Source organism: Vulpes lagopus, chromosome 3, assembly GCF_018345385.1.
Source record: "Vulpes lagopus strain Blue_001 chromosome 3, ASM1834538v1, whole genome shotgun sequence".
In the NCBI taxonomy this organism is placed as follows: domain Eukaryota; kingdom Metazoa; phylum Chordata; class Mammalia; order Carnivora; family Canidae; genus Vulpes; species Vulpes lagopus.
In genome coordinates, this window is record NC_054826.1 from 146472692 (window position 1) to 146497273 (window position 24582).

Consider the following 24582-nt stretch of genomic DNA (forward strand, 5'->3'; position numbering starts at 1 on the left):
TGTTAATAAACTGTAACTTTACAGCCGTTTTTCCCCATTTATTTCCAGTATAATTAACATAGAATGTTATGTTAGTTTCAGGTGTACAATATAGTGATTCATCAATTCTATACATTGCTCAGTGTTCATCATGATGAGTATATTGTCCCTTTCACCAATTTCACCTATCTCTCCACCTACCTCCTCTCTGATAACCATAAGTTAGTTTTCTATGTATTTAACAGTCTGTCTCCTTCCATTCCCCATAATTATTTGATTTGTTTCCTAAATTCCACGCATGAGTGAAATCATACGGAATTTGTCTTTCTCTGACTGATTTCCCTTAGTATAATACTCTCTAGCTCTCTCCATGTTGTTGCAAATACCAAGATTTTGTTCTTTTCTATGGCCGAGTACTATTCCATTGTGTATATATATATAATATCTTTATGCATTCTTCTGTTGATAGACACTTGGATTGCTTTTGTAATTTGGCTATTATTTATAATGCTGCAATAAACATAAGGGTGCATATTTTTTTTCAAATTCATGTTTTCATATTCTTTGGATAAATACCCAGTGGTGGCAATTACTGATCATATGGTAGTTCTATTTTTAATTTTTTGAGGAGCCTCCATACTGTTTTTCACAGTGGCTGTACCAGTTTGCATCCCCACCAATAGCGTACGAGAATTCCTTTTCCTCCATATCCTCACCAACATTTGTTTCTTGTGTTTTTGATTTTAGGTGTTCTGACATGTATGAGGTGATATTTAATTATGGTTCTGATTTGCATTTTCCTGATGATTAGGGATGTTGAGCATCTTTTCATGTGTGTTGGCCATCTGTATGTCTTCTTTGTAGAGATGTCATTTCATGTCTTCTGCCCATTTTTTAATTGGATTATTTGTCTTTTTGGTTTTGAGTTGTATAACTTCTTTATAAATTTTGGATACTAAACCCTTATAAGATATATCATTTGTAAGTATATTATCCCTTTCAGTAGGTTGTCTTTTTGTTTTGTTGATTGCTTCCTTTGTTGTGAAGAAACTTTTAATTTTGATGTAGTCCCAATAGCTATTTTTGCTTTTGTTTCCCTTGCCGTGGGAGATTTATATAGAAAAATGTCAGAGAAATTAGTGCTTGTGTTCTCTTCTAAGATTTTTTTTTTAAGATTTTATTTATTTATTCATGAGAGACCCAGAGAGAGAGAGGCAGAGACACAGGCAGAGGAAGAAGCAGGCTCCATGCAGGGAGCCCGATGTGGGACTCGATCCTGGGACTCCAGGATCATGCCCTGAGCTGAAGGCAGGCGCAAAACTGCTGAGCCACCCAGCGATCCCCTCTTCTAAGATTTTGATGGTTTCAGGTCTCACATTTAGACCCTTAATCCATTTTGAGTTTCTTTTTGTGTATGATGTAAGAAAGTAGCCAAGTTTTATTTCTTTGCATGTATCTGTCCAATTTCCCCAGTATCATTTGTTGAGGAGCCTACTCTATTCCAATTGCATATTCTTGCCTCCTTTGTCAAAGACTCATTGACCTTATTATAATCGTGGGTTTATTTCTATGCTCTTTATTCTCTTCCATTGAATTCTGTTTTTGTGCCAGTTTTGATTTTGATTACTCTTTTGATTACTGCAGCTTTGCAATATATCTTGAAATCTGGGATTGTGATATCTTCAGGTTTGTTCTTTTTCAAGATTGCTTTGTCTTTTTGGGATCTTTTGTGGTTCCATACAAATTTTAGGATTATTATTTACAACTATTTTAAAAGAGATTTTATTTATTTATTCATGAGAGACACAGAGAGAGAGAGGCAGAGACATAGAGGGAGAAGTAAGCTCCATGCAGATAGCCCGATGTGGGACTCGATCCTGGGACTCCAGGATCATGCCCTGAGCCAAAGGCAGACGCTTAACCACTGAGCCACACAGGCATCCCTACAACTTTTTTTTTTTGTAAGATTTTATTTATTTATTAGAGACACAGAAAGAGAGAGACACACACACGGGCAGAGGGAGAAGCAGGCTCCATGCAGGGAGCCCGACGCGGGACTTGATCCCAGGACTCCAGGATCAGGCCCTGGGCCAAAGGCGGTGCTAAACCACTGAGCCACCCGGGGCCACCCCCTACAACTATTTTTTAATAGATAATACCAAATAATTTTCAGAAGATATACTATAGCCAAAAGAATTAAGTAGTCTATAGTTTCATCTATATGCACCCATTTTGAGAAGTGAGTTGGTTAGTACTTTCTGTTTTCACATATTGTTTGCTAAAACTAAATCATGAAATATAACTATTATTCTTCTCTTTCTCTTTACATACCTGACTTATCAGGAGACCTTCAAGAGATTAATATAAGCCTGATAATTTTAGTTAGAACCATAGGGTGAGTTGCACATCATTGTCTGGTTAAAAAAGTAAACAGGCAAAATGGCATATAGTAGGCAACACGTATGTTAGTTCCTTTTCTCTCTTCTTACCACCCGTTCCTCAAATTTTATAGCCAAACAACTGCTAGGTTCTACTAATCAACTAATATGTTACCATCCTTCATATGTTGAACAGTCTTTAGACCTAACTAAATGCTTCTCACTCATAGACAATAAATATTTGTTTATTACACAAAATGCCTTGCTTTTCTATAATAACCTATATATGTAGAGCTAAAAGAACTCTATTTGAGGAGAATATGACAGCAATTTTAGATGTGTTGGGATTAAAGAAATGGTCTGAGAGTGTCTTTTGTCCTGTATGCAGAACAATTTTCAGTGCATTTGAAATTTGGCATTTAGAGATTATAATGAGTCTTGAGAAGAAATGAGATTTTTGAGAGAAAGAGAAGTTGAGGAAATGAAGAGTAGAGAAATAAGAAGGGAACTTTTAGAAGTTGGAAAGAAGTCAACAATGACTTGTAACAATAATGATGCCAGATATAGAAGCATCTAGTGTTAAAGAAATCAAGGCAGAGAGAAATTTTAAGAAGAGATAGTTCATTCAAGGATATCAAATTCCATGAGATAATAGTTTCTAAAAGGAAATCATGAAATTTCTTGTTTCCCTCAGTCTTATTCAGGCTCAACTAGGATGCATTCCCATACAAGACTTTGCTTTGACACAAGATATCTCGAAGATTTTTAGAAATGGCTCACGAATTACAAGATGTATGTTATAGAATTAATGGATTTTCAATATTTTTCCCAGTAAACTAGTATACTAGATTTAACTTTGGAAACTTTTTTTTAGGGTTGTCAGATTTTGTGGCTGTTCAAGAAAAGTTTGCTATATTATTGAACAGTTTGATTTTAGCTAAATGTTTTAGATGCAAACTTTGGGAAAACTCTCTACATGTATCCAAACAGCTGGAAAAAATAGGTAGGTACTGAATACAGGCAGGCAATTTGTCAATGTCTGCGCTTTATTTTGCTTTTCATTGTCAGGAAAATTGTGTTTACAGACTTTGAGAGAAAAATGTGTTGGTAGGCTTAGTACTAAACTTTATTTCTCTTGAAAATCTGATTTTTGTTTTCTCCTGCTTGAAGGATTCCATTTGAAATCAATTGGGAAACCTAATAAAAATGAATAATCTTATTTTTACATTTGTTCTCAAACCAAGAGTGAAATTTTGTTTTAGTAATTAGGTAACTATGTGTTGCTCTCTCTCCACTTTTATGATTATTTTGTTTTGATCTCAACGACAAGATACAGAGCTAGCAATCCTGGCCATTCGTAATTCATATCAGAAAATTATATGACTTACTTATATCTTAACTTTTCCTCTTTTTTTCAATAACAGGACAATGTTTGCACTGATCTTCATAAAAATTCTATAGACAAAAGATTGTGCCTAATTATTTCGTATGTAGCTCAAGTTACATACTGAAAAATGAAAAACTCTGGAGGGAACCAGTTATAAAGACTGGGGTATAACTAAGTACTCGAGTTTTCTAGTTGGATGCCTTTGATTTTGTGACCCTACTTCTTCTGGATACCTTGAACTCTAAGAAGAGAGTTGTTATTCCATGATTGACAGCTTTGTTAGCTTTGTAATTTTATGTGCACCTAGGGGACTTTAAAAATTATGTAATGGGTTTTTAGGGATTGTCTCATTATTCCTTAGAACAAAAATCTCCGACTATTTTGTGAGGAAGTTCTTTTTTTATTCTTGAAGTTTGAGATCAGTGGGATGGCGGGACTGACTAGTCCTAGGAATTAGCTGTGAAAGTAAGGTCAAGTTAGAGGAGAGATTCTTGACATTAAGTCTCCCCTTTCTACTGAACTCCTAGCAAACCAAATGTTGAGCCCATTTCACAAAGATGAATTCTAATGTAGGAAGGAGGTTCCATAAAACATTTAGGAAGTAACAACTTACAGAAATTTTTGAAATTAAATTATTACTTAGAAAATTTTCATTATATTTGAAAAGGACAAATACAGACTTTCTGACTTACTAGAATATTGTCAATCAGGTACCATTTGCATTCCATCTCTTCCAAGTTGTTGAACACTAATGTGTTTTTTACACTTACTCAGTATGGCTGAAGAGAAAGAAGCAAAAATTGCTCAGCAAAACTCATACAATAGAAAAATGAGAGAGTCTAAATAAAAAAGCAAATCTAAGTCCTTCCTGAACATCAGGAAAAAAAATAATGAATACAAATTGATTTTCAACAATGTTTATAAAAAAATAAAATTCAGGAAAAGCTTTGAGGGAAAATGAACATGAAGGAATTATTAATACTAGGAGTTGTAACTTAAGAACGAATAAGAGGAATTCCCAAGGATAGTTAAAGGTATGGAAAAAGATAGAGTGTAATATCCCCACCAGCAGTATATGTGCCTTAGACAAGATGCTAATATTTTAGAATTTTACACTTCTGGCAGTATCTCCTATTTCAGAGTTTGGTTAAATTCATTTGTGAGTATAAGAATTTTATATATCCAGTTTCTTAAAGTAGTAATAGAGAAAGTACGGAGATGGAAGTGAACTTGATGTTTTTGAGGAACAAAATTAAAGTTAATGTGGCTAGAGAGTAGTCAGCAAGAGGGGAATGGTAGCAAATTAAATGGGACACATAGGCTGTGTAATCAAGTCAAATAGGTAATGGAGTTTGGTCACGGTAGGAAATTGTCACTATTCTAAGTGCAATGGAGAGGAATTGGACATTTTAAAGGAGTAAAATTATCTGATTTCAGTACAGAAACATAAAACTCTGTTTCTCAGAAATGCTCAGAGAGCCATAGTTTTATGAAGCAATATTCTCATCTATAAATCATGTTGCCTTTTTTCAAACATGAGTATAATATGTAACAATAGGAATTACTTGATACTTCCTATGGATGATATATGATAAAAATAAGGGTTGAGTCATCATATGGACCAAAGAGTTCCTTCTTTTTTCTATAAAGCATCTACATGTTTTACTTCAGTTTGAAAACATAAATATGAACAATTAATTGGATAAATGTCACAGCCCAACTAACCCAACTGAAAACTTTTTCAAAAACCTTTAAGAATTAGTTATTAATCTGAATCTTTAAAAAAAATTTTTTACTAATGTCATTGTTGAAAGCTTAAGAATAGATGTAGTTTAAATGGATTGTTTAAGAACTGCTATTTTATTAATTTTCCACAGGTATAACATTGTCAAATGCAATGGTAAATGCAGGTTTGACTTCCTTTAAAAAAATAGAAGAAACAGATGCAAGGGAACTTGAACTGGTATTTAATATTCACTTATTCCTAATGTTACCTGGATTTTATCCTAATTTTAAAGCTTACTTTTTATATCTTTATTTTTTCTTAAAAATTGTTTTCCTTCTCATAGTCATAAGTATTTTAACTTAAGGTTTTAGGTAATAAGCATTATTAAAGCTATTGACTCTAAAAAATATACTAAAATAACTTCTAGTCTTATGGTAAGAATATAATGATATAAATGTTTTTAGATTTTAAATAGACACCCCCCCTTTGGAACGCAAATAAAAGAAACAGTGATGTATCTACCAAAATATGAACTTGAAGTGGAACAGGTAAATATTTTCTGGGCTTTTTTTTTTTAAGTATTTCATTGTCTTTTCAGGAATAAAGCTACCTATAGCTGACTTGGAACTGAATATGAGTAGTCAGGTTATTTTTAACACCTTTTATGCCTATCCTTTTTTTAAAGATTGCAAGATACAGTGATACCATGGCAGAAATATTAGTGACAATTATATTAAGAAACTTTGAACAGCTACAAGCTAGAAGAACATCACCAGATTCTCACTATGTTACCTTAATCATAGGTGATGCAGATAACCAGCTGGTTTTTAAGCACAAAATTATGTAAGTATAATTTCCATTTGATTTTATTTCTAAGCATATCCTATAAAAGAAATATTCTGCTGAGAAAGAGTAGTAAGATCCACTGTGGGATTAATTAAATTACATTTTCCTGATGGTGTAATGGGGTAGTTTCTTGTCTGTTAAAGAAGGTATTAACATTGGTCTGTTGTTAGTACTCAAATGAACGAAGTGTGAAATCTATTACCATGGTTTGAAATGAGTGAATAAATGATCTTTAGGAGTAGCTGTAGCCCACTTTTGTTGAACTTTCTTATTTTGTTGCTTGTCGCCAGTCATTCACAACCTTGTACTCTTTGATTACCTTCCTTCTGCTCCTTCAAGATATATCTAATATTTCCAAATTAAAACCCAACCAACTACTATAGCTTCATTTTAGGATCAGGCAACAAGATCAAATATATAAAGGAGGTATCTTTCCTTACACCTGGTTCTCTAGCATGCCATTCTATGGTTTTTACATTAGCCTTTTTTCTGATACTGTTATTTTCTCCCAGGATGCCATAAGCAAACTCTAAGATTATCAGTTATAGCTATAGCCAATATTTTTCGAGCTCTTAGTAGATTCCAGGTGTTGAATTGTTTAAGCTTTGTATAGACAGGTGCTATCATTATCTTAATTTAATAGAGGAAGAAATTGAAACTGAGAGTTTAATTTGCCAAGGTCATATAGGTAGTTTATAGCAAAGTCTAGATTTAAACCCAAGCAGTCTGACTCCAGAGCCTATGCTCCTAATCATATTATTTGACTTGTAAATTCAGGATTGGCAGTGACTCTGAAATGGGCATCTCTTCATTGTTGTCAGAGTACTGGAGGATATCTTTCTAAAATATTCTATGCAATGTTGTCTATTCCTAAAGAAATAGAGACTTTGTCCTCTGTGACAATTAAGTCTGAAGGCAGTCTTGAGTATATAAATCTAAAATAAATTAAATCGCAAAATTGGTTGCTGGTTTGTAATGTTAGTGGATACAGACTTTTATATGAATTTTAAAGATACTATTCAAATTCTCACAAATTCGTGTAAGCTGTGTATAACCATTTAAAAGTGGTAGTGACTGGGGCAAGCTTATGGGTTGTTGATGTCAACTCTGTATTTAGGTGGGCCTGAAAGGAGGCAACGTAACTTGGAATCAGCTGTTGGTCAATATGTAGTTAAGAAAATTATGGTTGTGGTAGCTGAATTGACACTCCATTTCTCCCTCCTCAGAATCTGCAGCAAATATTTTTCAGTACTGACTTCAGTTTACTACCAGATAGGACCTATCTATGGGTTAGTCTGCCCTTGATGATTAATATATTATTTCATTTAGTATTTGGATCACTATTTAAATGATACATTGCTTTTTTTCAGGGATTCTGTTTTACTAAAAGCTGGAAATTGGACTAAAAAGATTGATGTGAGGAGAGCTTTTACATCTGAAGATCTTAGCATAAATCTAATTAGTTCTGAGTATGGTAAGTTCATTGAAGTAATGTAAAGAATATAACATTTAAAAATTTCCTTCATGCTGAAACAGAAAAGCAATTTAAATGATACTGGGTAAAGGTAATTTATTTAAATAATATGAATAATTTTAAAGAAAGTGTCATGTATTTAGATAGGTAAAAGCATAAACTAGGTTAAAAAAATTAAAATTTTATCTGTTCATTTATAGGTATTTTATTTTTCAAGATAATAAAACTTAAATTGTAGGAACATTGATTTTTATTTTTATGGTGTACAAATTTTAATTTGTGATACTTTTAACCCCCCCCTTTTTTTTTAACATTTTTATTTCCTGGACTTGTTAGCTCTTTCATTTCAAAAGATACAGAAATATGAGAAATATAAAACAAATAAATGATTTCATGGCTAGATTTATATGACTTAAATAAGTACTTGTATACTTTTTTTCCTTTGTCTAGTTGGACTTGATATTCAGCAGAAATTTACAGTCTTTTACTTAGGACCCAGGAGGCTTGGAAATCAAATAATTATGCGAAAAAAATCAGAAACAGAGATTTCCCATTCTAAACATTCAAATAGATCTACTATAGCAGGACCCAATAAAGGTAAATAGCTATAATTATTCCTTTATTGCATTAAAGTTATGGCTAGGGAGGAGTATCAGTGTTATGGTACTGCTTCATTCAGATGCAGATACTGTGGAATTAGATCTTTAAGCTTCATAATAATTGCATTAATGATATGTAGTAGGAATTCTTATAATTAGTATTTGTCAGATTGGGGTGATATTTGGAGCACAAATTATTTGTCTAGTTTTTTGATACACAATGCCTCTTTTTCATACCCATTCTATTCTTATGGCAATTGTTGGGGAAGAGTAAATGATATACAAGACTTTGTAGATTTGATGAGGCAAACCAGATGACAGTGAGCTTAAAAATTTTTATTACGGGGGCGCATGGGTGGCTCAGTGGTGGAGCATCTGCCTTTGGCTCAGGTCCTGATCCCAGGGTCCTGGGATTGAGTCCCGTATCAGGTTCCCCACAGAGAGACTCTCCCTCTGCCTATGTCTCTGCTATTCTCCCTGTGTGTCTCTCATGAGTAAATAAATAAAAATCTTTAAAAAATTTTTTTCAATTTGTTTTTATTATGGAGTATTTCAAACATATACAAAAATAGACAGACGTGGGATCCCTGGGTGGCGCAGCGGTTTGGCGCCTGCCTTTGGCCCAGGGCGCGATCCTGGGGACCTGGGATCGAGTCCCACGTCGGGCTCCCGGTGCATGGAGCCTGCTTCTCCCTCTGCCTGTGTCTCTGCCTCCTCTCTCTCTGTGACTATCATAAATAAATAAAAAAAAAAATTAAAAAAAAAAAATAGACAGACGTATATAATGAACCCTAATGTACTCATTACCTACCTTAAACAATGATCAACTCACGGCTTATATTGTTTCATCTATACCTCTCTTCAGTTTTTCCCTTATATGTTTTGAAGAAAATTGATTATCATATTATAGCCTCTGTAAATGTTTCAGTATATATTTGTAAATGGTAAGGATTTAAGAAAAAATATAAATATATTACTCATACATAAAAAGTGAATAGTAACTATTATCATTCAATACTGAGTTCATATTCAGATTGCTAATTATAAGTAAGGGGAGCAATTAATAAGTATTGAGGAATGTGAAGGCTGTGGCTCCTACCAGAGTAACCTAAACAGTTATGTTTTCTGAATTGGTAGTAATAGCAACTGCAGTGAAAGAAGGCAGGAAGAGCACATGTGAACCCATGAACACTCATCTCCCTCCCCTTTAAAGAACACAGAGGAGGGCACCTGGGAGGTTCAGTTGGTTAAACATCTACCTGTGGCTCAGGTTGTGATCCTGTATCCTAGGATTGGGCCCCTCATTGGGCTTCCTGCTTAGGGAGGCATCTGCTTCTCCCTCTCACTCTGCCCTTGCCTCTGCTTGTGTCTCTCACGTGTTCTCTCTCTCAAAAAAAAAAAAAGTGCAGAAGAACTCCCATTTCTGGGTAGAATGCAGTAGTTTGTGGCAGGCTAGGGCATCCACAGCAACAACTATTAAGTCTACCCAAGTTATAAAAATTATAATTTTTAAGACAGTTGTGAAAGCAGATTAAAGGACCTAAAATTCCAGAGGGAGAACCATTTCAGGGCTGAGGAGTCTAGGACCTGTAGGCTCTTAATTAAAAAGCTTGAGTATGCATGCTCTCAAAAAGAGTTTCTATTATCAGCCACTTACCATGTTTGCCAGAAAGAGGAAAAGGAAACCTTCTTTGGTGTAATACAAAATAATCTAGAATCTACAGACACAATGTCTGCCACAGTAAAAAATGATGAGACTTTCAAAGAGGCAAGACCATATGACTGATAATTAACAATGTAAAGATGGGGATCCCTGGGTGGCTCAGCAGTTTAGTGCTTGCTTTCAGCCTAGGGTGCGATCCTGGAGTCCCTGGATCGAGTCCCACATCAGGCTCCCTGCATGGAGCCTGCTTCTCTCTCTGCCTCTCTCTCTCTCTCTCTCTCTCTCTCTTTCTCTCTGTGTCTCTCATGAATAAATAAAATCTTTAAAAAAAAAAAACAATGTAAAGAAAGTGAAGCAGCTCTGTAGATGATTCAAATTAAAGAGCTAGCATTTAAAGATTGTAAAATAACTATATTTAATATTTTCAAGAAAATAAAGGAAAAAAATTAGTGAAAGGCTGGGAAATTTCACCAGAAAATTGTAACCCATACAGAGATTTAAATGGACTTTCTTGAATTGAAAAATACAATATCTGAAGTGAAAAAACTCATTGGTAGGTTTAATAATGGATTGGATATAGCCAAACTCAGGATTTGTGTACTGTTAGACATATCAAGAAAAAAATAGTCAAAACCCAGAGATAAGAGAATGGAAAGAACACAAAAAAGCATAATACTCAAAAGTTCTAAAATGTACATAATTAAAATCTCTGAAACAGAGAAGAATGGGCCAAATGCAATATTTAGAGACAATGGCTGAGAATATTACAAAGTAAGAAAGATATCAGCTCATAGATTCAGAACTTTGCAGACCCAGGAGATAAGTACACAGAAAACCACAGTTGGGCATGTTATAGCAAAACTGCTGAAAATCTTAAAAGCAGCCACAGAAAAACTACACATTACCTTCAAAGGTGCAACAGTGAAACTGACAGCTGATTGATTTATCAACTATGATGATGGAAACAGAAGATAATGGACCAACAGCTTCAAAATGCTTCAAAAAACTGCTACCCTAGATTTCTATGCCCAGTGAAAAATATCTTTAAAAATGAAAGTGAAATGGAGACATTTTGAGAAGAAAACAAAATAAAACAAAACTGAAGCACTCCATCACTATTACTAAATTTATTGGCCGTCAGTAAAAGAGATACTTGAGGGAGTTCCTTAAAGGAAAATGACCACAGATGAAAGTACAGAAATGCTGAAGGGAATGAAAAATATTAGAAAGGGCAAAAAATGGCTAAATATAAATTAACTCTTGTAAAATAACTGAAATGACTTGTAGAGTTTTAAATGTATGTAGAATTAAAATGCAAAAATACTTTTTTAAAAAAAGATTTTATTTATCTATTCATGAGAGACAGAGATACAAGGCAGAGGGAGAAGCAGGCTCTGCGAGGAGCCTGATGTGGGACTCGATCCTGGAACCCCAGGATCACAATCTGAGCCAAAGGCAGATGCTCAACCACTGAGCCACCCAGGCACCCAACAGAAATACTCTTATAACCTCAGGGCTAAAGCATATCAAACATGTGAACACAGGAAACTACAAACCCCACTGAGAGAAATTAAAGAAGATGTAAATAAATGGAAAGATATTCTATGTTCATGGATTGGATGTCTTAATATTGTTAAGGGGGCAACATTTTCCAAATCAATCCGCAGATACACTGCAATCTCTATCAAAACCCTAGCTCTGCTTTTGGCAGAAATTCACAAGCTGATTTTAAAATTCATGAGAATGTGAGGGATCCAAATTAGCCAATCAATCTATTAAAAAAAAAAAAAAGAACAAGGATAGAGGACTCAGAATTCCTGATTTCAAAACTTATTACAAAGCCGTGTAATCAAGACAATGTTGTACTGGCATAATAATAGATATATAGATCAGTGGAATATATTTGAGAGTACAGAATTAAAGACAAATTGTACATTTTAAAAGGGTAGATTTTATGGTATAAATTATATTTCAACTAAAACATTTGAAAAACAATTGTATTACTATGCCCAAGCAAACAAAAGAGATATAGAAATAATAATTTTTAAAATACCATTTACAGTAGCATCAGAAATCATTTTAAGAAAGACAATTTAGAATTAGAGCTGCACGCAGATAATATGGACTCAGAGGCATCAGGCGACCATCCATTACCACATTCAGAAAAGATCACAGCTGCACTTTGGAAGAGAAAACTGAAGCAGAGGAACAGAGAGGTGCAAAGGCGAGAATGCCAGAGCTGGGATTCTGATGACTTCCCATTTCTTGGGTTCAATCCCTTCTGATGCCTTGCTGAACTGCTTTTGGATTCTGTGACATTTCTGTGTCCGTGTAACACATTTCCTCCACTCACCAGCTGTATTTGTTTAAAGTAGCTTGAATTGTTTGTTACTTAAGATTGTAGTGAAAAGTTGGAATGTTTACTTTCTGCTAGCATGAGCCTTTTACAAGGGCAGAAGTTCCCTACCTATTTTGCAGAATCCTTTGAAAACAGACAAAAGATGCTTCCTATCAGACAAATAATATTTTATCACACACACACACACACACACACACACACACACACCCTTCACATAAATATACACACAACCATCCCAAATATTTTTTTCCTAATTTTTATTTAAATTCTAGTTAGTTAACATATAGTGCAATGTTGGTTTCAAGAGTAGAATTCAGTGGTCTTTCCCTTAGAACACCTGGTATTCATCATAACAAGTGCCCTCCTTAATACCCATCACCCATCTAACCCCGTCCCACTCTCCTCCCTCCATCAGCCTTCAGTTCTCTGTCATTAAGATTTGCTTATGGTTTGTCCCCCTCCCTTTTTCTCCCCCTTGCCCTATGTTCATCTTTCTTGTTTCTTAAATTCCACATATGAATGAAATCATATGGTATTTCTTTCTCTGACTTATTTCTTTTAGCATAACACATTCTAGGTCTATCCACATCGTTGCAAATGGCAAGATTTCATTCTTTTTGATGGCTGAGTGATATTCCATTATATATATACATATACCACACCTTTTTTTCCCCATTCATCAGTTGATAGACATTAGGGCACTTTCCAGATTTTGGCTATTCTGATAATGCTGCTATAAACATTGGGATGCGGGGCAGCTGAGGTGGCTCAGCGGTTTAGCACCACCTTCAGCCCAGGGCTTGATCCTGGAGACCTGGGATCGAGTCCCGGGTCAGGCTCCCTGCATGGAGCTGCCTCTCCCTCTGCCTGTGTCTCTGCCTCTTCTCTCTCTCTCTTCTCCCATGAATAAATAAATAAATCTTTTAAATAAATAAATAAATAAACATTGGGATGCATGTACCCCTTTGAATCTATTTTTCAACTATCCCAAAGCTTATGAACATTTCAATTATATAATTCAGTTCTTATATGCAAATTCATATGTCCCCAAATAAAGATACATAATTATACTTTTTTTTTTTTTTTTTAATTTATGATAGTCATACAGAGAGAGAGAGAGAGAGGCAGAGACACAGGCAGAGGGAGAAGCAGGCTCCATGCACCGGGAGCCCGACATGGGATTCGATCCCGGGTCTCCAGGATCGCGCCCTGGGCCAAAGGCAGGCGCCAAACCGCTACGCCACCCAGGGATCCCCATAATTATACTTTTAAACATAACATACATACATCCTATATGCATCTTTCTTAATAAGTGACACAATGAAGGGATCATAGGTTTACTCTACTAAGTTATGACAACAAAATTTGGGCTTTTTCCTGTGGTCATCAAGACAGTGTGGTACTGGCACAAAAACAGACACATAGATCAATGGAACAGAATAGAGAACCCAGAAGTGGACCCTGAAATGTATGGTCATCTAATATTCGATAAAGGAGGAAAGACTATCCATTGGAAGAAAGACAGTCTCTTCAATAAATGGTGCTGGGAAAATTGGACATCCACATGCAGAAGAATGAAACTGGACCACTCTCTTTCACCATACACAAAGATAAACTCAAAATGGATGAGAGATCTAAATGTGAGACAAGAGTCCATCAAAATCATAGAAGAGAACACAGGCAACACCCTCTTTGAACTCGGCCACAGTAACTTCTTGCAAGATACATCCACAAAGGCAAAAGAAACAAAAGCAAAAATGAACTATTGGGACTTCATCAAGATAAGAAGCTTTTGCACAGCAAAGGATACAGTCAACAAAACTAAAAGACAACCTACAGAATGGGAGAAGATATTTGCAAATGACATATCAGATAAAGGGCTGGTTTCCAAAATCTATAAAGAACTTATTAAACTCAACACCAAAGAAACAAACAATCCAATCATGAAATGGGCAAAAGACATGAAGAGAAATCTCACAGAGGAAGACATGGACATGGCCAACATGCACATGAGAAAATGCTCTGCATCACTGGCCATCAGGGAAATACAAATCAAAACCACAATGAGATACCACCTCACACCAGTGAGAATGGGGAAAATTAACAAGGCAGGAAACAACAAATGTTGGAGAGGATGCGGAGAAAAGGGAACCCTCTTACACTGTTGGTGGGAATGTGAACTGGTGCAGCCACTCTGGAAAACTGTGTGGAGGTTCCTCAAAGAGTTAAAAATAGACCTGCCCTACGACCCAGCAATTGCACTGTTGGGGATTTACCCCAAAGATTCAGATGCAGTGAAACGTCGGGACACCTGCACCCCGATGTTTCTATCAGCAATGGCCACAATAGCCAAACTGTGGAAGGAGCCTCGGTGTCCATCGAAAGATGAATGGATAAAGAAGATGTGGTTTATGTATACAATGGAATATTACTCAGCAATTAGAAACGACAAATACCCACCATTTGCTTCATCGTGGATGGAACTGGAGGGTATTATGCTGAGTGAAATAAGTCAATCGGAGAAGGACAGTGTATGTTCTCATTCATTTGGGGAATATGAATAATAGTGAAAGGGAATATAAAGGAAGTGAAAAGAAATGTTGGGAAATATCAGGAAGGGAGACAGAACATAAAGACTCCTAACTCGGGGAAACGAACTAGGGGTGGTGGAAGGGGAGGAGGGCGGGTGTTGGAGGGGAATGGGTGACGGGCACTGAGGTGGACACTTGACGGGATGAGCACTGGGTGTTTTTCTGTATGTTGGTAAATTGAACACCAATAAAAATTAATTTAAAAAAAATTTGGGCTTTTTCAAAACAATCCACGTTTCAGTTCTTCTGAACTGATCTCTCATTAAATGATACAAAGTAATATTCAGTTCAGAGACTGTAGTTGCTAAATAATTGTTTCTAAATGTGCTCACAAGTTCAACACATATTTTAGTATTTAATATCAAATTTCGGGCCATATATACAAACTAAAGTATGTGCCTTCATTCACATAATATAGTTAAAAATTATTAACTGACCCTGTTAATTTTAAATATTTTCCTTAAATACACTTCTAGTTGCCATTAATAAATTTATTTTACTTTAAATCCTTAGTATTGGGGGGGCCTTAAAAACCTTCAAATTCACATGTGAGAAAACTATGAAAATATATGCATTTCAGATTATATAGTTTTGTAGTATGGGATCGATTAACATTACACCTAAGAATACAGCTTACCTTAATTTTCTTTGAGAACCTAATTTTTCCAATTATAAATCTCTGGAAGCTTATATTTGTTATTAAGACAAGTTAAGGGATGCCTGGGTGGCTCAGGAGTTGAGCATCTGTCTTCAGCTCAGGGCGTGATTCTGGAGTCCCGGAATTGAGTCCCGCATCGGGCTTCCTGCATGGAGCCTGCTTCTTCCTCTGCCTGTGTCTCTACCTCTCTCTGTGTGTCTTTCATGAATAAATAAATAAAACCTTAAAAAAAAAAAAACAAGTTAAAACAATTCTCAAGATATGGCAAGTGGGTTGGAGATGGGAGACCACTTATATTTCTAAATACCATTTCTAAAAGAAATAAAAAGTTTTTTGTCATTTAGATCATTAATATCCATATGCTAATATTCTATAAACAAACTTGTATATACAGTCTTCGTTCCCAACAAGACTTGCCAACTCTGCCTTGAAATTTGTGGGAGTCTCCAAAATCTCTAAAATTTGACTCCCAAATGGCAGTTTTCAACCACTGGGAATAAATGTGTGTAGTCATTGTACACCATCTTGTGGTGATGTATAGAAATGCATCTATTAGGAGTCCTTGAATTAAGAAACAAGACAATTCCTTATCCCTTGTTGCAAAACAACCTACAAGGCATTTCCTCCTAGTCTACCCATCCCCAAGTCCTATGATTTCTTCCCTATGTAAATTAAGTGTATTATTTGGGGGGATAATTAAGATAGCTAGTATAACTAGGGAAGCAGGGTGTTGAGAGATCAGGCTCTGGAATTAGACTACCTTAGTTAGAATCTCAGTTTTGCTATTTATCTGGATAGTCTGATTATCTGGAATTAGACAAGGAAGAAAAAATATAAGAGAGAAAGGGAAATCTAGGAGTGTGATAACTGACTTATAAGTGTTCCAGAAAGAGAGAACAAACAAATCAGAAGAAATAATTTAAGAAAATTTTCTACACTTGGAGATGCAGATTTGCATGTCAAAAAGGCTTACTCAGTGCTAGTTAGGATGAATGAAAGAATATCTACAAAGGAGGAATAACTGCAACATTTCAGAACATCATGGATAAAGAGAAATTAATAAATGCTTCCAAGGAACAAAAATTGAAATTTTGTTAATCTTTATTAGCAACACTGGATGGTAGAAGACAACAGTCTTAAAAGTTTAGGGAAAAATGATTTTCAACTCTGTGTTCTATACCCAGCCAAACTATTAAGTGTGAAAGTAAAATAATCTTAATACATTCAAAGATTTAGAAAGTTCAACTCATGCGTATCTTTTCTGAGGCAGTTGCTTGAGGATGAGCAAAATATAACAAAGTTAACCAAGAAAGAAAAAAATCAAAGATCCTGAGAATAGTGGATTGACTCAAGAAGCCTAATGAAAGGAAATTTGGGATAACAGCTATAGGAAGGCCTACATTGCATTAGAAGGAAGATGGAGGGCTCAAGAAAGGAGTTATCTATGAAGGGAGAATAAATATGTGGTGTCTCCAATATTTGTTTTTGTCTCTGAAATATCAAATACACTTAAATTTAAGATAGATATTGCTACGCTAAAGGAAAGGCAGTAAAACTACAGGGAAAACAATATGCTGCTCAAGAAAGAAAAGTGCTTCACTTGATTCTGTATTAAAAATATTTTTACTTGCTGTTTAGCTCTCAAGTCAGCCCATTCTCTGACTCTACTACTATCACCACTCTAGATTGAGTTACCTTTTTTTTTTTTTTTGCCTAGACTCTTTTGGTAGCCCTTTTTCAAAATGCCAGTTTAATTATGTTCCTTTCTTGATTAAATCACTGTAGTGGTTTTAGAATAAAACCTAGGTCTTGGAATAAAATATCCAAATCATTAACATCCCATACTGTCATGTGGTCAGTCAGTTCCTGCAATGGGACGGCAGCTGCTAGATAGTCTTGCCTCACCTCTGTAGAATTGGCTGGTAAGGACACAAAAAACCTAAATGGATCTCGATAGTTTATAACTTTCATAGACAGCAAAACAAGATCAACATGTTATCAGTTGTTTGCATTTCTAATCTCACAGGATGACACTGAACTGGAAGGGCCAGATAACACAAATGGTGGGTTGTTTTGTTTTTGAAACATTAGCTCTAGGCTGCAGTTAAGTGGCTTTATAGCCTGCATTTGGAAGGGACAAGGTAGAAAATCCAGTGTCTTACTGGAACCAGAGGCAGATGAGAGACTACTTCAAGGCTGTCTTATGCCAGATAGAGAGCCAAATGAGAAGTGGCTTTTAGCATCTCCTCACAAGACTGCCTATCCTGACATGTCCCAAGGAGGATCAGTGGGCATTCTGTAAATGGTTGAGTCTTAGATATGGCCTATGTAGAGACATGAAATTGCCAAGGTACCACGGTAGAGCCATCTACAAATACAGCCTGACCTTTCTCCTCTCATCTCTTGCCTGCTTTCTTTACTTGCTGAGCATCAGCCACACTGATCTTCTTTCAATTTCTCTGACATGCCATGCTTTCCCTTGTCATAGAGCTTTTGCATATGCCATCCCTTCGGCCTGAAGTACTCTTTCTTCTGCCTCTTTGCCTTCTTAATTCCCATTCTTTCTTTAATCCTCAACTCATTTGTTGCTTCTTAGGGAAGCTTTCCAAGACATTCCTGACTAGGACAATGTCTCCAGTTATCATATAGCACTGTACTCCTCTCTTTCATAGCACTCTGGACAATTTTAATTTTATAGTTACTTGTTTAATCCTTAATTAAGTAATAATAGTAAAGATAATCCATGCTCTATCACTTAATTTTAAAATGCTTTCACATACTTAATTTCATTCTATCTTTTTCATCTCTGTGAGGTAAACAAAACAGGTATTTTTAATCTATTTTTTACAGATAAGAGCCAATATTAAAACTCACGTTTTCTTACTTTAGAGTGCTCTATATGTCACCACTGTGCTTCCCACGTAAATATATAAGGCAGCATGCAGTGAGCAATAGGGACAAAGAAATTCTCTAGGGGCTCAGAGGAAAGAGAAATCACTTCAGATGGGGTGATAAGGATAGATGTCCATAATAGAGGTACCATTTAAAGTTGACCTTGAAAGTTGATAAGCTTCTGATAGACAAAGAAGTGAGCAGCTTCTAAGACAAGAGGTAATATCAAAGGTACAGTCATAGAAAGTCTTGAGACTATTTGAATAATGGTAAGTGAATGTGTTTTGATGGATTAGTGTTAATAGGAGTACCAGAAAGGGAGACTCAAATTATGTTGTGGAGGACTTTAAATATGAAACTTTTCATCCAAAGACCACTGGGAACACACCTGTATTTGAGGAAAGTTAAGTATTTTTGAACTGCTAGAGCTGTGGGTTATCTCAGGAGGTTGGGAGGAGCTTATTTATAGGATTTCAGCTTGTGCTGGTGATTCTTAGGAGGGTTTAGAGAGAGCAGAAGTCAGTTCTAATTGGATACTTTCAAAAAGTGAAGTATTGGATATTTTGGTATATCTTATCTTGGAGATGGGAGAATTAAGGAAATAGTAGTCATTTGTGTTAGCCAGAAGAGGGGGATGTTTAGTTATTTTTGTGGTTCTTGAGTGTCCTTGCTTCAAGTTTCAGAAATAATTACATAGTAGTCATATTTCAATCTTTGCTAGTCACAGAATGGCATTATCTCAGTATTGTTTATATTCTGCCAAAATTATTTATATTCAGTTGGGAGCACTGTGGTTCAAACTGTCAGCTTCCAGCTGCCAGGGATGTTTAATTACTTTATCACTACCCAATACATTGATCTGTTAGGCCCTGAAGGCATCTAGCAGTTGCCTAAGGTAAGCGGCCTTATCCATTTACTCCAGGGTGCTATACAAATATTATCATTATCTAAATGTGCTAGGTCTTGAAAAGGATTGACTGAACAATAGCACTGAAAATGAAGAATAAAGGACCATAAAAGGTTATAAAGGTTCTCCAACATTTCTAGTTCAATTAAAATCTACATTTTGGCAAAAGTCAACTTATTTCTCTTTCTACAGTCTATGGTTTGCTGTCTTTTGAGTATTATACCCTCTATCTAGAATATCTTTCCCTCATCCTCTTCTTATGTCCAGATCCTGTCAGTTCAGATGTCTCTCCCTTCCCTCATGTTACTAAGATCAAGAAAAAGCCTATTTGAAATATTAAATGAAGAATAAATTATGTATTTGGATATGCTAGCCTGGGGTCAACCTGTAAGCAATCTCCTTTCTCTGTGAATTCTACAGCAAATTTCTTATACCCCTAAAACATATATTTTTAACATTTATTAAATACTTACGGTATCCTAAGTACTAGAAACTATCACTGATACCATCAAAATGCCATGATGTTTGCTTCTTTCCAGGTTCTTCTTATGTGTAAGTATAAAGTAACAGGGAAGTTTCAAAACCCCACCCTTATTCTTATCTCATTCAAGATAAGAGTTACTGATAGTTTGTGGTATTTGGCTTTATTTATTTATTTATTTATTTATTTATTTATTTATTTTATTTGGCTCTATTTATATCAGGGAGGTGAAGAGAAGCTTATAGGTGGGTTGATACTCCTTGTGAAGAGTTGAAATTGGGCTAATAGTCAGCAGGGACTAGCTGTTATCAAAAATACCATTTTAAAAATTATATATTAGGGATCCCCAGGTGGCTCAGCAGTTTAGCTTCTGCCTTTGGCCCAGGGCCTGATCCTGGAGTCCCAGGATCGAGTCCCATGTCAGGCTCCCTGTGTGGAGCCTGCTTCTCCCTCTGCCTGCTTCTCCCTCTGCCTGGGTCTCTGCCTCTCTCTGTGTGTCTCTCATGAATAAGTAAATAAAATATTTTTAAAAAATTATATATTAAAGGGCTAACATTTGAAGAAGTGTGAAAATCATAAACTTTTGTACTGCCTGAAAGGAAATAAACTGTAGTAAAAAGTAGGTTTGTTTTTCTTATATTGATTTAGGAATGACTGCTTGCAGAAAACCTGGGAACCGAGAATGTAATCATCACTGTAAAAATAAACAGACATGTGGACATGACTGCTGTGAGTTCCATAAAAATAAGTTTATTTGAGATTTTAAAATTGAAAGAGCTTGGGGCACCTGGGTGACTCAGTCATTCAGCATCTGCCTTTGGCTCAGGGCATGATCCCAGCCAGGGTCCTGAGATGGAGTACTGCATTAGGCTCCCCACAGGGAGCCTACTTCTCCCTCTGCCTATGTCTCTGCCTCTCTCTCTGTCTCTCATGAATAAATAAATAAATAAAATCTTTTAAAAAATAAATAAAATAAAATTGAAAGGTCTTTGAATAGTAATGACATCCTAATTACCTATGTGTGATATTTATATTATTCAATTTATAACTCAAATAATTTTCTTTCTTTATTGGTAACATGAAAAAAAATTAGATTAGAAATTATGAAGATCTGCCCCTGAAACTAATAATATATTATATGCTAACTAAATTTAATTTAAATTTAAAAAAAATTTAAAAAGAAATTAAGAAGAAATTTGGCTTTACATGAATACTACCTAAGAATCTAGAATTTCTTTTCATAGGTAAAACTGGAGTGGCACAAAAGTCAGAAACAAAAGAGCCAACAATCTCTTCATATTTATCCGATCTAAGAAACAGGAATGCTGTTTCATCACTGCCTCCGGTTAAACGTCTCAAGGTAAGTTTTAATAGTATTTACCCTTGTTCTGTAATTTAATGTATTGAATATTCCTTTATTCTTTGTATCAATTAGGTATAAATCCAAAGTGTACTTTAGTTACTTGAGGGCTTGTCTAGGAGGATGGCCATTTTTCAAATTGTTTCTAAAGGGTAAAATATTGTACTTCTTAATAATTAGTCTGTAAATCTACTTTTGGGACATAGTTCTACAGCCCCTTATTAGTGTTTGACTAAAAAAGAGGGAAATGGAGAGGGATATGTCACTTGGCTTGGTTTGGCAATTAAAATTAGACATGCTTGCCCTTTTCTGGTTCTCTCTGTGCTGGAGTGGTATGGAAAGTCTGAGGTTGATTTTGATTCAAGTACCTAGATGAGTACTGAGCAAGAGCCTCCTTTCCAAGTCATGAAAGTATGGTTGTTCCTACTGGTTGATAGGCTGGTCACTAGCAGACTTATTCTAACCCTACGTCACCACATCCAGGGCAAAATAATTGATCAGGCAACAGAAACAAGGCAAGAAAATGGCAGAGTGTCTGCATTTCTAGGGCTTTAATAAGAATGAAGATTTTAAGTCATGAGGCTAAAACAAGGGGAATATTGAGAAAGAGGCAGAGGCATGCAGTTTCAAACACCACCACCTTCTCTGAGATAATAATTTTTTAGTAGCTCCAAGGTTTTTCTCCTCCCTCCCACCCCCTCCTTTCTTTCTGCCTTCCTTCCCATTCCATATTATTCCTTCTTTCCTTCCATATCCATTTTTTTAAAGTTTGTTTAATTGGTGCACTTACATGGCTCCGTCAGCTAAGTGTCTGACTCTTGATTTCAGCTCAGGTCATGATCTCAGGGTATTGAGATCGAGCCCCATGTTGGGTTCTGTGCTAGGTGTGGAGCTTGCTTAAGATTCTCTCTCTCCCCCTGTACGACTTCCCCTCTTTCTCTGTCTTCCTCTCTTAAAAAAAAAAAAAAGTTATTATTTTTAGTAGTCTGTGCACCCAACACAGGGTTCAAACCCATAACTGAAATCAAGAGTCTCATGCTCTTCAACTGAGCCAGCCAAGTGCCCCTTCCATATTCATTGAGCACCAACAATATGCTATAAATACTGTGATCGGTGCTAAGAGATGGCAGTAAATAAGAGTTTTAGTCCCAATCCTCAGAGAGCTTAGAGTTGGGTGAAGGATACAAATAACTAAGTAGACTTTTTCAATGTAGTGTGATGAATGATTCTGTGACAGACATGTAAGATAGCTTAAAAGTGATAGACCAGGAAAGGATTTCAAATAAACATGATTGAGATTTTAAGGATATATAGGCATAAGCCAGGTATGGAGAGGTAGGCATCACAGTGGTAGTAGAGAAGGATAGAAGAGTATTCCAGGCATAGAAAATATGCAGTGGTCCAAGACCTGAGAAAGAAACAGAGATCTTTTAAAACACTGAAGTTACACAGTGTGTCAGGAGTTCAATCACAAGTAAGGGAGTAGAGAGAGATGAGACTGAAGAGGTAAGTAAGAGCTAGATAATGAAAGCCTTTTTGCTATTTTAAGGATTTGGACTTTATCCTGAAAGTATTGGGAAGCCACTGAAGGGCTTTAATCAGTGACATGATCAGAATTGGATTTTCTAAAGTTCACTCCAGATTCAATGTAGAGAATGGATTAGAGGATGATAGAAGAGGAACATAAGGACTCATTAGGTGGGTTTTGCAATAATCCAGGCAAGATGATGGCCTGCAGTAGCAGTGGAAAGAAGTAGCTAGGTTTAAGGCATTTTTCAGAGATAAAATCAACTACCTTGGTACTTAATTGCTTATGAAGGGTGAAGTAGAAGGAGTAAAAATGATGGCCAGCTTTCTGGATTGAGCAACTAGGAAAAAAATGAGGCCTCACTAGGGTGGAAACTCCAAAGGAAAAGCAAGTTTGGAGAAGTAGATGTAAAATAAGCTTAAGGGAAAATATTGGATTTAGAAGTCTGCAAGATATCTGTAAAGATGGACATCTGTAAAGATGTTCTACAGACAGTTGTATATAACTGTTTAAAAATCAGGAGAAGGAGCTGAATTAGAAATATAGATTTGAGAGTCATTCACTTGTAGATGATAATTGAAGTCATGAAGTAAATGAGATCTTTGAAAATGTGTAGAGAGAGAAGAAGGCCTGGTAAAGAACAATGAAGAATATCAACATTTAAGAAGCGCCTAAGAAGGAGATTTGATTTGAGAACTAGCCTGAGTTTTTCATAATTCATTGGTTTTGGGACTTAATGTACCAGCAGGACTTTTGCTGTTTGGCTTATTTGTTAAAAAGTGTTGGGTGTGAAATTGACAGTTGGACTTTTTTCATTAATAGATGCAAATGAATAAATCTCGAAGTGTGGACCTTAAAGAATTTGGTTTTACTCCAAAACCTTCTGTTTCCAGTATATCAAGGTACAAATATAATGTTACTATCCAACGTAGAATGGTTATAATAAACTCCTTGCTCTTCCAAAATAATCATGTATTCAGTGAAAGGTGAACACTGGCTACATTCAAATTATAGTAATTGGGCAGCCCGGGTGGCTCAGCGGTTTAGTACCACCTTCAGCCCAGGGCCTGACCTTGAAGACCCGGGATCGAGTCCCACGTCGGGCTCCCTGCATGGAGCCTTCTCCTTCTGCCTGTGTCTCTGCCCCTCTCTCTCTCTCTCTCTCTCATGAATAAACGAATAAAATATTTTTAAAAAATTATAGTAATTATTTCATCCCATAATGAAGTAATGACATCATAAGAGTTTGGTTATCTAAATTTATTTAGAACTCTACAGTTACATTTTAACGTTCATTGAATCCTGTCTTTCCTGGGAAACTACTCATCCTATGTCATGCCCTCAGCTTTCTCTGCCTTCTAAATTTAACAGGTAACAAAAGTATACTTTAAAAAGAAAAATCATGTTACTGTACAAAGTCTAATCTTTTCCATCTAAGGGCCCACTCTATGTTAATAACACTTCAGATTTATAAAATAACTTACAATTTTAAAATTGCCCATTTGCATATTATCTCTTTTGGCCTTAACCACAACCTGGCTTATAAAATGGGGTATTTATATCCCATTTTATAAATAAAATAATCAAAGCTCATATTCCTAGTTATTAAGCAGAAGGGCCTAGCTGATAACTCAGCATTCTTTTCCTATATCATGATGCCTAGAATATATGTCATTTCCCTTCCAGATAAGGGTATTCTATACGCAGGGATGACATTTAATATACTTAACAAACAGTACAGAACAGCCACTGAC

General features: G+C 35.7%; 1 protein-coding gene across 1 annotated transcript in view; it reads left to right on the forward strand.

The window, feature by feature from the left end:
• The window catches only part of HFM1 (helicase for meiosis 1), a 98834-nt gene that overhangs the window by 58751 nt on the left and 15501 nt on the right, over positions 1–24582 (forward strand). Inside the window, exons 24-33 of the mRNA XM_041749784.1 lie at positions 3052–3149; positions 3232–3360; positions 5622–5707; positions 5935–6018; positions 6156–6313; positions 7687–7790; positions 8241–8387; positions 20589–20669; positions 21185–21300; positions 23651–23730. Of these exons, the coding sequence (XP_041605718.1) occupies positions 3052–3149; positions 3232–3360; positions 5622–5707; positions 5935–6018; positions 6156–6313; positions 7687–7790; positions 8241–8387; positions 20589–20669; positions 21185–21300; positions 23651–23730 (1083 nt within the window). The remainder of the gene's footprint in view (positions 1–3051; positions 3150–3231; positions 3361–5621; positions 5708–5934; positions 6019–6155; positions 6314–7686; positions 7791–8240; positions 8388–20588; positions 20670–21184; positions 21301–23650; positions 23731–24582) is intronic.